The sequence below is a fragment of the Convolutriloba macropyga genome, unplaced genomic scaffold, assembly GCF_964194025.1.
Source record: "Convolutriloba macropyga unplaced genomic scaffold, txConMacr16.3 SCAFFOLD_2127, whole genome shotgun sequence".
Taxonomy (NCBI): Eukaryota; Metazoa; Xenacoelomorpha; order Acoela; family Convolutidae; genus Convolutriloba; species Convolutriloba macropyga.
The window spans coordinates 5,306-18,542 of NW_027452080.1; the positions used below are offsets into that span (position 1 = coordinate 5,306).

General features: G+C 36.1%; 1 protein-coding gene across 2 annotated transcripts; it reads right to left on the bottom strand.

The window, feature by feature from the left end:
- Positions 1–721: 721 nt before the first annotated feature.
- Positions 722–11,446, bottom strand: LOC142357171 (tektin-1-like). Of its 2 annotated transcripts, none has more exons than XM_075408848.1 (3): positions 11,014–11,446; positions 10,024–10,585; positions 722–1,294 (listed from the first exon to the last, which is right to left on the bottom strand). In XM_075408848.1, the coding sequence occupies exons 1-3, from the start codon at positions 11,239–11,241 to the stop codon at positions 867–869; spliced, it is 1,218 nt and encodes a 405-aa protein (XP_075264963.1). In that variant the 5' UTR covers positions 11,242–11,446; the 3' UTR covers positions 722–866. The 2 variants fall into 2 exon arrangements, with proteins under 2 accessions (XP_075264963.1, XP_075264962.1); XM_075408847.1 differs by lacking the exon at positions 722–1,294 and adding an exon at positions 6,642–7,012 and having other exon boundaries at positions 11,014–11,438.
- Positions 11,447–13,237: the final 1,791 nt, after the last annotated feature.

A 13,237-nucleotide genomic window follows, 5' to 3' on the forward strand; every position in this document is an offset into this window, starting at 1 on the left:
CGCTCCAGCTTGCTCACACATGTTTTGGGGAAACAAAATTGTTGCTCATGCGAAGATTTTGCACTAACTGTAGGAACATAAAATCAGCACTGAACCATAGTATTTCAATTAAGCATTTTTGCACTGACCAGTACTACTATCGTCATTTTTTAAAGATTTTTCATGGTAAAATAAAGGACAAAAGAAGCTTCTCCTCAGCCTTACAACACACTGTGCATTAAAAAAATGCATTCTGACGTTGTCCTGTATGTAATATATTGCAGACAATTGTACGTGTCTAGTGCAACCTGCTGGGTGTTTACACGTGTTTAATACTCACGGACGCTGTTATCATGTACGGTTTTACCGCATCGCCCAAAGTTCCAAAAAGTTTTCAAAATTTTCAGAAGAATGTTATGATTTTTCAGTGAACATATTGTAAAACCAAAAACATGATGATCAGATCAACTTCATACAACAATGTTCAATTCTGCTTTTAATCTGTACATGCTGTTTTTGTAAAATCCTTAAAATACTCTGTTTCAGTATTGACTTCAAGATATACACTTCGAATACAATGAACCAGCACTGATTTACTATGTTACTAGAGCCGAGAAGCTAAAGAGTTGCTGAAATTTTCGTATTAGAAACCAAACGATGTTCAGACAGCTGATGAAAGCCTCTTTTGGCCTATTTCAACTGCCTGATTACCCGGATTCGATCACGCAGAAAGATAAGCCTGTTTCCCGTTCAAAATTCAAATTAATAATTCGCAAAAATTATATTCGATGTTACAATAATAAGTTCTAGCACGCGAAGCTCAACCAGCTTGAACCAAGTTTGTACTACGGAAGACAAATGAATAATGTGACGGTTTCTGGAACATTCTAGAATACCGGGTGTTCCATTTTCTTCCTCTCCGGCACGCAAAGATCTCTGTCGATTTCCAAAGTATGTTTCTTGATATCGATATCTTCTTCCAGTTGCAGCTGATTTCTAATAAGCTGTTTAAGTTGTTCCTGCGCCTCACAGAGCTGCTCTTGAAGTCGCCGGATACTCTCGTTGATCTGGGCAACCTCCCCGATCAGTCGGTACTGGGGCGCGTCTCGGCACAACTCGATGTTGGGTCTATCGGTTCGTTCGTTCAGTCGTGTTTCGGCTACCATTAGTGGTGGCTGTTTGGCAGCGATGGCTTGGCTTAGTTTGTCAATTGTCTGTTCAACTTCTCCAATTTCGATTAGAACTTTCTCGTGGTGCTCGATGTCTTTCTGGAGCGCGCGTTCTGTTTCTTGAATTCTTCGCCTGAAGCCCGCATCTAAAAAGCACAACACTTAAGTTTGTTGGCGCCTGTATCAAAAATTATTTCAAATATTCTAGGTATTGCACATATCTCAGAACAAATTTGAAACAAATCTCAGAGAAGTCACTACCTCAGTCGACTTCGGATGTTAATCTTGCAAGATCTTGCAAGGTTAACATTCATTTCGCAAGCATTCCTTTTTCATGCGTCACGATTAACATCCCTTCTTGGCTAAGGCAAAATCAGTGATTAAATAAATAAATTGATCTTAGAAAATGATACCTTAAATATCCATGACCAAAAATCTCGAAAAAACGTCAGTTGAAGAGCTGCGAACAATTAATGCAAACCGTGTCCAGACAAAACAGTCCCAGACAGAACAGTCCAAAATTGCGAAGTATCTCAGACAAAACAGTCCTAGACAACATAGTCCAATAAAAGCAGACAAAAAAGTCCCCATTAAATATTGAAACAATTGTAAATACATTCTTGAAACATTTAATAAACCATAATCTATTCATTAATTTTCTGAATGTTCTGTTTTTAATTGATGAATTAAGATTAAACCAAAAACTTGTTTCAAAAAATTTGCGTATTAGAAAAATTGAAAGCCTCTTTTGGCCTATTGTATTTGCTTGATTGTCCAAACTCGATCATGCAGCAAGAAAAATACATTTCACGTTCAAAGTTCAAATTAAAAATTCGCAAAAATTATTTTTGATGTTACAATAATAAGTTCTAGCACGCGAAGTTCAACCAGCTGGAAACAAGTTTGTACTACGGAAGACAAATGAAGGAAAATTATGGTTTCTGGAAAATTTTAGAAGACAGGGTATTGCAAAATCATTGACTGAATAAGTAACTAACTGATCTTAGAAAATGTTACCTTAAGTACCCATGACCAAAAATCTTGAACAACGTGTGTAGAAGTGCTACAGACAATTAATTCAAACCATGTCCAGACAAAACAGTCCCAGACAGAACAACAAAAAATTTTGAAGTATCTCAGACAAAGCAGGCCCAGACAAAAAAGTCCAATAAAAGCATGTAAAATAGTCTCCAATAAAAGTTGACACAATTGTATATTTAATCTTTAAACAATCGACAACCGTAACTTATGAATTAATTCTCTGAATGTTTTGTTTTTTAATTGATATGAATTGGAATTAAACCAAAAATTTGTTTCAAAGTGCATAATTTGACTAAAATTGAGTTGTTATGAGCTTAACATTAGATCGATGAAGTACGATCATATGAATAAATTAATTGGTTTCTTTGTTAATTGGTGCAATTATTTTAGTTCTATGTTCATTTGGAATTTTTGTGTCCGGGACTTTTGTGTGGGCGACTGTTTTCTCTGTTCATTAATGCAAACAATAGATTGACGATAAATCTGAGAATATCTGCTAAAAGTTTGTCAAAAAGTGTCTATATGGGTGTGCGCTTTTTATGTGACTGGTATGAGTGATAGAGTGAGGAAGGGATAGTTAGTGTGAGAAAGATTGTTCATTCAAATGATAGACAAAAATAGAGGCAGATTTCTGAAAGATAAATTAAGGAAACTACTAAATATTTTCTACAAATCGCAGTTGCAACTGATTTCTAATAAGCTGTTTAAGTTGTTCCTGCGCCTCACACAGCTGCTCTTGAAGTCGCCGGATGCTCTCGTTGATCTGGGCAACCTCCCCGATCAGTCGGTACTGGGGTGCGTCTCGGCACAACTCGATGTTGGGTCTATCGGTTCGTTCGTTCAGTCGTGTTTCGGCTACCATTAGTGGTGGCTGTTTGGCAGCGATGGCTTGGCTTAGTTTGTCAATTGTCTGTTCAACTTCTCCAATTTCGATTAGAACTTTCTCGTGGTGCTCGATGTCTTTCTGGAGCGCGCGTTCTGTTTCTTGAATTCTTCGCCTGAAGCCCGCATCTAAAAAGCACAACACTTAAGTTTGTTGGCGCCTGTATCAAAAATTATTTCAAATATTCTAGGTATTGCACATATCTCAGAACAAATTTGAAACAAATCTCAGAGAAGTCACTACCTCAGTCGACTTCGGATGTTAATCTTGCAAGATCTTGCAAGGTTAACATTCCTTTTGCAAGCATTCCTTTTTCATGCGTCACGATTAACATCCCTTCTTGGCTAAGGCAAAATCAGTGATTAAATAAATAAATTGATCTTAGAAAATGATACCTTAAATATCCATGACCAAAAATCTCGAAAAAACGTCAGTTGAAGAGCTGCGAACAATTAATGCAAACCGTGTCCAGACAAAACAGTCCCAGACAGAACAGTCCAAAATTGCGAAGTATCTCAGACAAAACAGTCCTAGACAACATAGTCCAATAAAAGCAGACAAAAAAGTCCCCATTAAATATTGAAACAATTGTAAATACATTCTTGAAACATTTAATAAACCATAATCTATTCATTAATTTTCTGAATGTTCTGTTTTTAATTGATGAATTAAGATTAAACCAAAAACTTGTTTCAAAAAATTTGCGTATTAGAAAAATTGAAAGCCTCTTTTGGCCTATTGTATTTGCTTGATTGTCCAAACTCGATCATGCAGCAAGAAAAATACATTTCACGTTCAAAGTTCAAATTAAAAATTCGCAAAAATTATTTTTGATGTTACAATAATAAGTTCTAGCACGCGAAGTTCAACCAGCTGGAAACAAGTTTGTACTACGGAAGACAAATGAAGGAAAATTATGGTTTCTGGAAAATTTTAGAAGACAGGGTATTGCAAAATCATTGACTGAATAAGTAACTAACTGATCTTAGAAAATGTTACCTTAAGTACCCATGACCAAAAATCTTGAACAACGTGTGTAGAAGTGCTACAGACAATTAATTCAAACCATGTCCAGACAAAACAGTCCCAGACAGAACAACAAAAAATTTTGAAGTATCTCAGACAAAGCAGGCCCAGACAAAAAAGTCCAATAAAAGCATGTAAAATAGTCTCCAATAAAAGTTGACACAATTGTATATTTAATCTTTAAACAATCGACAACCGTAACTTATGAATTAATTCTCTGAATGTTTTGTTTTTTAATTGATATGAATTGGAATTAAACCAAAAATTTGTTTCAAAGTGCATAATTTGACTAAAATTGAGTTGTTATGAGCTTAACATTAGATCGATGAAGTACGATCATATGAATAAATTAATTGGTTTCTTTGTTAATTGGTGCAATTATTTTAGTTCTATGTTCATTTGGAATTTTTGTGTCCGGGACTTTTGTGTGGGCGACTGTTTTCTCTGTTCATTAATGCAAACAATAGATTGACGATAAATCTGAGAATATCTGCTAAAAGTTTGTCAAAAAGTGTCTATATGGGTGTGCGCTTTTTATGTGACTGGTATGAGTGATAGAGTGAGGAAGGGATAGTTAGTGTGAGAAAGATTGTTCATTCAAATGATAGACAAAAATAGAGGCAGATTTCTGAAAGATAAATTAAGGAAACTACTAAATATTTTCTACAAATCGCAGTTGCAACTGATTTCTAATAAGCTGTTTAAGTTGTTCCTGCGCCTCACACAGCTGCTCTTGAAGTCGCCGGATGCTCTCGTTGATCTGGGCAACCTCCCCGATCAGTCGGTACTGGGGTGCGTCTCGGCACAACTCGATGTTGGGTCTATCGGTTCGTTCGTTCAGTCGTGTTTCGGCTACCATTAGTGGTGGCTGTTTGGCAGCGATGGCTTGGCTTAGTTTGTCAATTGTCTGTTCAACTTCTCCAATTTCGATTAGAACTTTCTCGTGGTGCTCGATGTCTTTCTGGAGCGCGCGTTCTGTTTCTTGAATTCTTCGCCTGAAGCCCGCATCTAAAAAGCACAACACTTAAGTTTGTTGGCGCCTGTATCAAAAATTATTTCAAATATTCTAGGTATTGCACATATCTCAGAACAAATTTGAAACAAATCTCAGAGAAGTCACTACCTCAGTCGACTTCGGATGTTAATCTTGCAAGATCTTGCAAGGTTAACATTCCTTTTGCAAGCATTCCTTTTTCATGCGTCACGATTAACATCCCTTCTTGGCTAAGGCAAAATCAGTGATTAAATAAATAAATTGATCTTAGAAAATGATACCTTAAATATCCATGACCAAAAATCTCGAAAAAACGTCAGTTGAAGAGCTGCGAACAATTAATGCAAACCGTGTCCAGACAAAACAGTCCCAGACAGAACAGTCCAAAATTGCGAAGTATCTCAGACAAAACAGTCCTAGACAACATAGTCCAATAAAAGCAGACAAAAAAGTCCCCATTAAATATTGAAACAATTGTAAATACATTCTTGAAACATTTAATAAACCATAATCTATTCATTAATTTTCTGAATGTTCTGTTTTTAATTGATGAATTAAGATTAAACCAAAAACTTGTTTCAAAAAATTTGCGTATTAGAAAAATTGAAAGCCTCTTTTGGCCTATTGTATTTGCTTGATTGTCCAAACTCGATCATGCAGCAAGAAAAATACATTTCACGTTCAAAGTTCAAATTAAAAATTCGCAAAAATTATTTTTGATGTTACAATAATAAGTTCTAGCACGCGAAGTTCAACCAGCTGGAAACAAGTTTGTACTACGGAAGACAAATGAAGGAAAATTATGGTTTCTGGAAAATTTTAGAAGACAGGGTATTGCAAAATCATTGACTGAATAAGTAACTAACTGATCTTAGAAAATGTTACCTTAAGTACCCATGACCAAAAATCTTGAACAACGTGTGTAGAAGTGCTACAGACAATTAATTCAAACCATGTCCAGACAAAACAGTCCCAGACAGAACAACAAAAAATTTTGAAGTATCTCAGACAAAGCAGGCCCAGACAAAAAAGTCCAATAAAAGCATGTAAAATAGTCTCCAATAAAAGTTGACACAATTGTATATTTAATCTTTAAACAATCGACAACCGTAACTTATGAATTAATTCTCTGAATGTTTTGTTTTTTAATTGATATGAATTGGAATTAAACCAAAAATTTGTTTCAAAGTGCATAATTTGACTAAAATTGAGTTGTTATGAGCTTAACATTAGATCGATGAAGTACGATCATATGAATAAATTAATTGGTTTCTTTGTTAATTGGTGCAATTATTTTAGTTCTATGTTCATTTGGAATTTTTGTGTCCGGGACTTTTGTGTGGGCGACTGTTTTCTCTGTTCATTAATGCAAACAATAGATTGACGATAAATCTGAGAATATCTGCTAAAAGTTTGTCAAAAAGTGTCTATATGGGTGTGCGCTTTTTATGTGACTGGTATGAGTGATAGAGTGAGGAAGGGATAGTTAGTGTGAGAAAGATTGTTCATTCAAATGATAGACAAAAATAGAGGCAGATTTCTGAAAGATAAATTAAGGAAACTACTAAATATTTTCTACAAATCGCAGTTGCAACTGATTTCTAATAAGCTGTTTAAGTTGTTCCTGCGCCTCACACAGCTGCTCTTGAAGTCGCCGGATGCTCTCGTTGATCTGGGCAACCTCCCCGATCAGTCGGTACTGGGGTGCGTCTCGGCACAACTCGATGTTGGGTCTATCGGTTCGTTCGTTCAGTCGTGTTTCGGCTACCATTAGTGGTGGCTGTTTGGCAGCGATGGCTTGGCTTAGTTTGTCAATTGTCTGTTCAACTTCTCCAATTTCGATTAGAACTTTCTCGTGGTGCTCGATGTCTTTCTGGAGCGCGCGTTCTGTTTCTTGAATTCTTCGCCTGAAGCCCGCATCTAAAAAGCACAACACTTAAGTTTGTTGGCGCCTGTATCAAAAATTATTTCAAATATTCTAGGTATTGCACATATCTCAGAACAAATTTGAAACAAATCTCAGAGAAGTCACTACCTCAGTCGACTTCGGATGTTAATCTTGCAAGATCTTGCAAGGTTAACATTCCTTTTGCAAGCATTCCTTTTTCATGCGTCACGATTAACATCCCTTCTTGGCTAAGGCAAAATCAGTGATTAAATAAATAAATTGATCTTAGAAAATGATACCTTAAATATCCATGACCAAAAATCTCGAAAAAACGTCATTTGAAGAGCTGCGAACAATTAATGCAAACCGTGTCCAGACAAAACAGTCCCAGACAGAACAGTCCAAAATTGCGAAGTATCTCAGACAAAACAGTCCTAGACAACATAGTCCAATAAAAGCAGACAAAAAAGTCCCCATTAAATATTGAAACAATTGTAAATACATTCTTGAAACATTTAATAAACCATAATCTATTCATTAATTTTCTGAATGTTCTGTTTTTAATTGATGAATTAAGATTAAACCAAAAACTTGTTTCAAAAAATTTGCGTATTAGAAAAATTGAAAGCCTCTTTTGGCCTATTGTATTTGCTTGATTGTCCAAACTCGATCATGCAGCAAGAAAAATACATTTCACGTTCAAAGTTCAAATTAAAAATTCGCAAAAATTATTTTTGATGTTACAATAATAAGTTCTAGCACGCGAAGTTCAACCAGCTGGAAACAAGTTTGTACTACGGAAGACAAATGAAGAAAATTATGGTTTCTGGAAAATTTTAGAAGACAGGATATTGCAAAATCATTGACTGAATAAGTAACTAACTGATCTTAGAAAATGTTACCTTAAGTACCCATGACCAAAAACCTTGAACAACGTGTGTAGAAGAGCTACAGACAATTAATTCAAACCATGTCCAGACAAAACAGTCCCAGACAGAACAATAAAAAAATTCGAAGTATCTCAGACAAAGCAGGCCCAGACAAAAAAGTCCAATAAAAGCATGTAAAATAGTCTCTAATAAAAGTTGACACAATTGTATATTTAATCTTTAAACAATCGACAACCGTAATTTATGAATTAATTATCTGAATGTTTTGTTTTTTAATTGATATGAATTGGAATTAAACCAAAAATTTGTTTCAAAGTGCATAATTTGACTAAATTTGAGTTGTTATGAGCTTAACATTAGATCGATGAAGTACGATCATATGAATAAATTAATTGGTTTCTTTGTTAATTGGTGCAATTATTTTAGCTCTATGTTCATTTGGAATTTTTGTGTCCGGGACTTTTGTGTGGGCGACTGTTTTCTCTGTTCATTAATGCAAACAATAGATTGACGATAAATCTGAGAATATCTGCAAATTTTGTCAAAAAGTGTCTATATGGGTGTGCGGTTTTTATGTGACTGGTATGAGTGATAGAGTGAGGAAGGGATAGTTAGTGTGAGAAAGATTGTTCATTAAAATGATAGACAAAAATAGAGGCAGATTTCTGAAAGATAAATTAAAGAAACTACTAAATATTTTCTACAAATCGCAGATTCAAATGTGTCCAATACCAGAACTCTGTCTTTAAGTCTTTCTGATTTCGCTTCAGCTGACATCTCCTTGATAATTTAAAAAATTGGTGCTTGCCTTTGTATTCGTGTGTCGGTGTTTGTTTGTGTAATGTCTGTTGTGTGTGTGTGTGCTTGGATGGTTTTTCTTTGTCTTTGAGCTTGTACTACACGTATCTTTTTAGTGTTTGTTCTTTTGAAAAAGACGACATATTTTTTGGCTTCAAACTGTATAAGTAGTTTTCCGAAATGCATATACGTTGCTTTCAGATATTTCCAACGGTTTGTCTGGCAGAGTTTAAAAGTTGCTTTGGCAACCTTTGGAGGTATGTAGGAACATTCTGTGCTTCGCACAGACTCGCGCGAGCCGTCTTGTAATTTATATAGTTAGATAAAAATAGACATATACCTAACATGTTAAACGCTTTGCCTCTACTTAGTTTGTTCGGGACTCAATTTCCAAAGTTTTATATGGCGATAGAAAAACTTTCGAACGTGAAATAATTCTTCGAGGTCTCATAATCGCAAAATTGGGTGACAAAAGTTAGCTTGAGAAGTCATAAAGTAAGATCTCTTTTCCCTAAAAGACAGACCTACTGTTAAAGATTAGTCTCCGCATAGCTCTTCCTCAACGCTTATCATCTCTTGCAGCTTTAGGGTTTCTTTTTTTTAGCCACTGAAAACAACTGTTTCTCTTTGAAAAAAAAAATCCAACTTTTTTTTTTTATAAAATCTGTAATTGTGCAATGTTTTGTTATGACGTTATGTGAAAAACAGCTACGTGCTTAACGAATAGCCAAGAAAACAGCAACCAACCATTATTTTGTCGAACCAATGGTAAAACGACCACTAAAACTATTTTTTTTCACCTTTTATTTCTCACTTTTTTATGATAAGATTTTGTCATTGCACAATATTTCAAAAAAAAATTCACGCGATTGTCGAAAAGAACCCTAAGCTCCCATTTAATGCAATGATACCAAGTTACCAAATGAAAAAAATTAGTCGACGGGTTCTTTCTGAAAGGTTAATAAAGATAATGACAAAACTTGCATCATTTTTCTCATCATAACTGCATTAGATAACGGGCAGATACAGATCTTTTTGTTAGATGTCAAGCCTCATAGCAAGTGAGTGGACTATACATTAGCTGATAGATGACCATGTGTATTTGTACACAGAATTGAAGAGCCTTTCCAATAATAACAACCCAACCCAAATTAGCGTTCAATTAATGAATGCCCCCGCCCCCCAAATTAGCGTATTTATATCATTGAGGGGTTAAAATTTTGTGGGGTAATCGGGTCAGATGCTAACGGAGAGGTAGGTGCCTTTGAAGGGTAACAAAGGGGTTAGGGGAGGGGTAAGTGGCGTAAAAGATAACGGGTGAATAGAACTCTTCCGCAGCATAATGGCTAACCAACCTGTTGCTGCGCATTGCTTCATGAGATCCTCTCTCGTCTGCTCCAACACGCTGTCCACTACTGACCTCAAATTCTGGGCAGCATTCTTGTTCCTCTCTGCCTTCTGGATGTTGTCATGCGAAAACCTCTCCCAATCCTCAGGTGTAACCGAGTTTGGGGTTATTTTGTCGGAACCCAGAAACCTCTGAGCTGCACGCCCGGCGTCCGTATTTGACAATTGGTGACACTTTGTGTCAATGTTGAACGCAGTAAATTTGTCGTTCAGTTCTTTCCCTAAGTAGTAATCGGCAGACCTGCATACGCGGATCTGTTCCTCGACTTGTTCTAGGGTTCGCTGGAGCAAACCCTCGATTGCCTGGATCATCTCCAGTTCCTTGATGAGTTCTTTCTGCACTTCATCATGGACCAGGTCGATGGCTTTCCTGTTTTCCCTCAGCTGAAGACACTTCCTGGTCAAAGCCCGGTTCCGGTCCAGATAACCAGCCAGAGAATTCTCAATTCGCCTCTTGTAGTCCAGAAGTTGTTCCAATTCCTTCATAACCTCCGTTTTGGCATGGTCGACCTAATAATAACTAAAAATTATTTCAAGAGACCAACAAGAGGAATATAAAAGTATAAGAGAACACGATGATGAGGCCTATTTTCAAGTAATTAAAGCTCAATACATTTACTATATTACTACCTGTACTAACTGATAACTTGAAACTTTATAACCAATACCTCTTTCCCATCATTGCGACTCCCTTGAATTTTTCCCACTATAGCCCATCCCCCAACTTAGTGGTCAAATAACCTACAGTCCTCCCCACCCCAAGGAATAAGATATCAGAATGGGGGGCCATATCGGGGGGGGGGGGCTATAATGGGAAAGACCCGAAATCTTAGCCCCTACAAAGACATATTAATTTGGGCGATGGTTAATTTTGGCGATACATTATGCATATGTCAACTAAGCTGGCGAAGGGGGTTGGGGGTTAATTTTATACAAACCTGTGATGTCCAATGATTAATGTCGGTCAACCTCTGGTCGATTCTTTTGGTCGTTTCCTGCTGCGCTTTCTCAGTTGTCTCGTCGGTTTCTTTCACGAGTCGATCCGCTTCCGCTCTGATATGCTCGGCTATCTTTCGGTTCTGCTCTGCCGTCGAGTAGTTTGTGTTGTTGGAAAGCGTCCATTCCTCTGTTGTAAATCGGGGAGGGGGAGCCACTAACTTTGCCATTTTTTCACAATTTTTTTTTACTAATTATTATAGTTATATTATATATTTATCTCAGTAAAAACTGTGGCAAATCTGTTTGAAAAAACTATCTCGTGTGGCGCGTTTGTTTTTTGAATTGTTTTGAAAGAATTATGAGCGGATTGTATAACAACAATTGAGCTGATTTTAATGGAAGCACGTGCTAAATTGCAGTTGTACTGTAGTATTGAATAAATGTATATACACGTTTAAAATACATTTAAGGGCAGTGTTTATAATTGTTATGATGTACTCTATACAGTGTTGTGTAGCATCAAACACCTGTTCAAATTACACACTGTTTAGATTTATCATTGTTGCTGGTGCAATTCATTGTTTTTGAATCTAGCCCCTTTCTCTGCCAGCGTTGGATCTTTTCGATATGAAAACGATAACTGCAAACCGCAAATACAGAATAACAGGGTACCAATGAGACTACCATGCAAGGGTCCCATGATATGGGAGGGGAGAGGAGTGCTATACGTTATTTGTCCACTTAACTGAGGGGAATCTAGACCGAAAAACTTTTATTTTGCCCGAGTTAATTTACTGCAATTTATGGAGTTAATTTATTGTTCTCGACAACAGTAAAAAAAATGTCATTTAGATAGAAATGACAGTAAATTAATTATTAATCAATACAAAACAAGAGCTGCAAATTGTAAAATGATAGCCAAAAACAGATAGTTGAAAGAATTCAGAAATAAGAAGTAAGTTTTTCTTTATTGCGCTATGTCGACCAATCATTGAAACTTAAAACAACTCTATTCAATCAATTTACCTATCAGTAAGAAACAATCAAACAGATAACTTCTTCAACTAAATGACCTCAACAAATTCTGCATCACAGTAGCTCTGCAACTAAATCGTAATTAATTAAACGTATTATCAACTAATTGAAAATACATTATGATACCAAAAAGCTACGAACACCTGAAGATTTTTTTAAAAAGCAATACAAACATCAAAAAAAAAAACAATTTGAGTCCAAATCTGGTCTCTAAGAACGCGTCAAAAAACTTTTAATCTTTTTAACGTCTAGTAGATGGTTTGTGTTATTTTCATACAGGTTTCTCACGACGTCTGCGTCAATTTCATTCCAAATTTCACGCATTTTTTCTTCAAAAATTTCCCAAAAAAATGTCCCTTTTCGTAATCGTTGCTTCAAAATCGCCCACCAATTTTCACTAGGATTCAGATCTGGACTGTATCCTGGCCATTCTAGTAGCTTCCACTCGTTTTCTCGGAAAAAAATGCCGATAATTATTGATTTATGCACAGGAGCGTTGTCTTGTTGAAAAATAATGTCCAGGAAATTCATTTTTTCTTCGTAATTTTTCAAAAATTCCACATAACAGAAAGCATTTAGTTTTTTGGAAACTTAACAGGCTATTTCCTTCCCTTTCGTTTGATTGTATTGCATCTCGAAACATGAATAATCGTTTGTCCGAACTCAAAATTTTGGTATATTTTTCGAGAAATATCGTTCCATGTCTGCAAAAAATTCTAACAATTCTGTCGTTGGAGATGCGCACCGTTGTTTCATCAGTAAAAACAATAATCTGTCGGAAAGAAAAAGGCTTCTTGGGCATATTGATACAACATTTTGAACGAAAAACACTTGCTTTCCTTCTTCAAACTGATTTTTTGCAGCATTTCTTGAAACAACTTCATATTTTTTAAAAAATTGTCTAACTGTACCTTGGGAAATTGTATCGTAGCAAGAGAAAGCGTTATGAGCCACTATAAAGCGCTCCAGTGAGGTTTTGGGACCTTTCAAAACATCGGTAGCTAATTTTTTTCTGATTTTTCTGACACTTTTGGGTGTCCTCCAATCATACTTTGGGCCCCGAATTTGTTGTTTTTCAGGTAACGTTTGTATGCATACTGTGTACTGGATCTTGATTGTAAGATGAGTTGCTTTTGTATTTTGGACAATGAAAATCCGACATCTCGTAGCGTGACAACTTGAAAAACG

Excerpts from the sequence above, each read along its gene's own strand:
- LOC142357171 (XM_075408848.1), bottom strand. The coding sequence starts at position 11,241 with ATGGCAAAGTTAGTGGCTCCCCCTCCCCGATTTACAACAGAGGAATGG. Across the intron at positions 10,586-11,013 it reads TTAATCATTGGACATCACAG|GTCGACCATGCCAAAACGGA; the intron begins GTTTGTATAAAA and ends AGTTATTATTAG. Across the intron at positions 1,295-10,023 it reads GAAGCAATGCGCAGCAACAG|ATGCGGGCTTCAGGCGAAGA; the intron begins GTTGGTTAGCCA and ends TGTGCTTTTTAG.